The 814-nt window shown below is 45.8% G+C and overlaps 1 protein-coding gene across 1 annotated transcript; it reads left to right on the top strand.

Moving 5' to 3' along the window:
- Positions 1-620: 620 nt before the first annotated feature.
- PENARI_c290G09602 (uncharacterized protein) lies at positions 621-771 on the top strand (the record flags this gene model as incomplete). The annotated part of the gene is made up of 2 exons (XM_022638265.1): positions 621-674; positions 727-771. Coding segments are annotated over 2 exons (99 nt in total), but the record flags the coding sequence as incomplete, so codon positions are not given.
- Between the last annotated feature and the right edge of the window lie 43 nt (positions 772-814).

The following is an 814-nucleotide window of genomic DNA, read 5'->3' as shown; positions in this document are numbered from 1 at the left end:
AGTGACTCTGCTAAATGCCATTCCTGAATAAAGCGGAAAGCATGAATTTCGAGTTGTCGTTGTATGGCCCGCAGGATCTGGTGCTGAGCGCGAAAGGGAATGTACCCAGCCGAAAACCCGGGTAATGAACTTATGCTTTCCATTACCCCTGTGAAACATGGTTAACTTATCGCCACTGGGTTATCAATGATGCAGTATCCGACATACCTTCATATAGCAAATCTTTCTGGGCTATAGAGCTAATCGGAGCTTCTGTGCAGTTCAGCCCTTAGGTGGTGGGTTAGATAGCATTGGATATCTACGAACCCAGCTGGAGCTTGCGTGCGGGAGGTTTCCTGAGATATATATCGTTGTATGACCACGAGGAACAACGAGGATGGACCTCGTAGAATTGAGATGACTGTTTCAGCGGTATAAGACATTCCTCATTTTTGACTCGCATCAGGTTGTTGCGGACAGTTCCATTATAGGTTGAAATTTCACAGCGGTCCGTCGCTCTTTCATACCGTAAACACCACCTTGCTTGTTTCGTTAGATTAGCCTATCGCAGCGCTTATATAGCAGTAGGCTCTTCCCCATTATCTGTTAAGCAATAATTTCAACCTTGTGAATAAGATAACATGATTGCGCTGGTGGTATTTATTCTGAGCGTCGTGCTGGTCGCGATTCCAGTGGTATGACCCTTCCTTTGCAGTGCGAGTTCGCGAAATGCTAAGACTTGGCCAGGCTTCCAGGCCTCTAAGGACGATCATGTTCACTACAGAACCAATGGTAAGTAATGCTGTTCTTGTAGTATTGTATCGCGAGGATTTAC

The sequence above is a fragment of the Penicillium arizonense genome, assembly GCF_001773325.1.
Source record: "Penicillium arizonense strain CBS 141311 chromosome Unknown PENARI_contig290, whole genome shotgun sequence".
Classification (NCBI taxonomy): domain Eukaryota; kingdom Fungi; phylum Ascomycota; class Eurotiomycetes; order Eurotiales; family Aspergillaceae; genus Penicillium; species Penicillium arizonense.
Note: the sequence above shows the minus strand (reverse complement) of the source record. Positions and strands in the feature narration are given on the sequence as shown.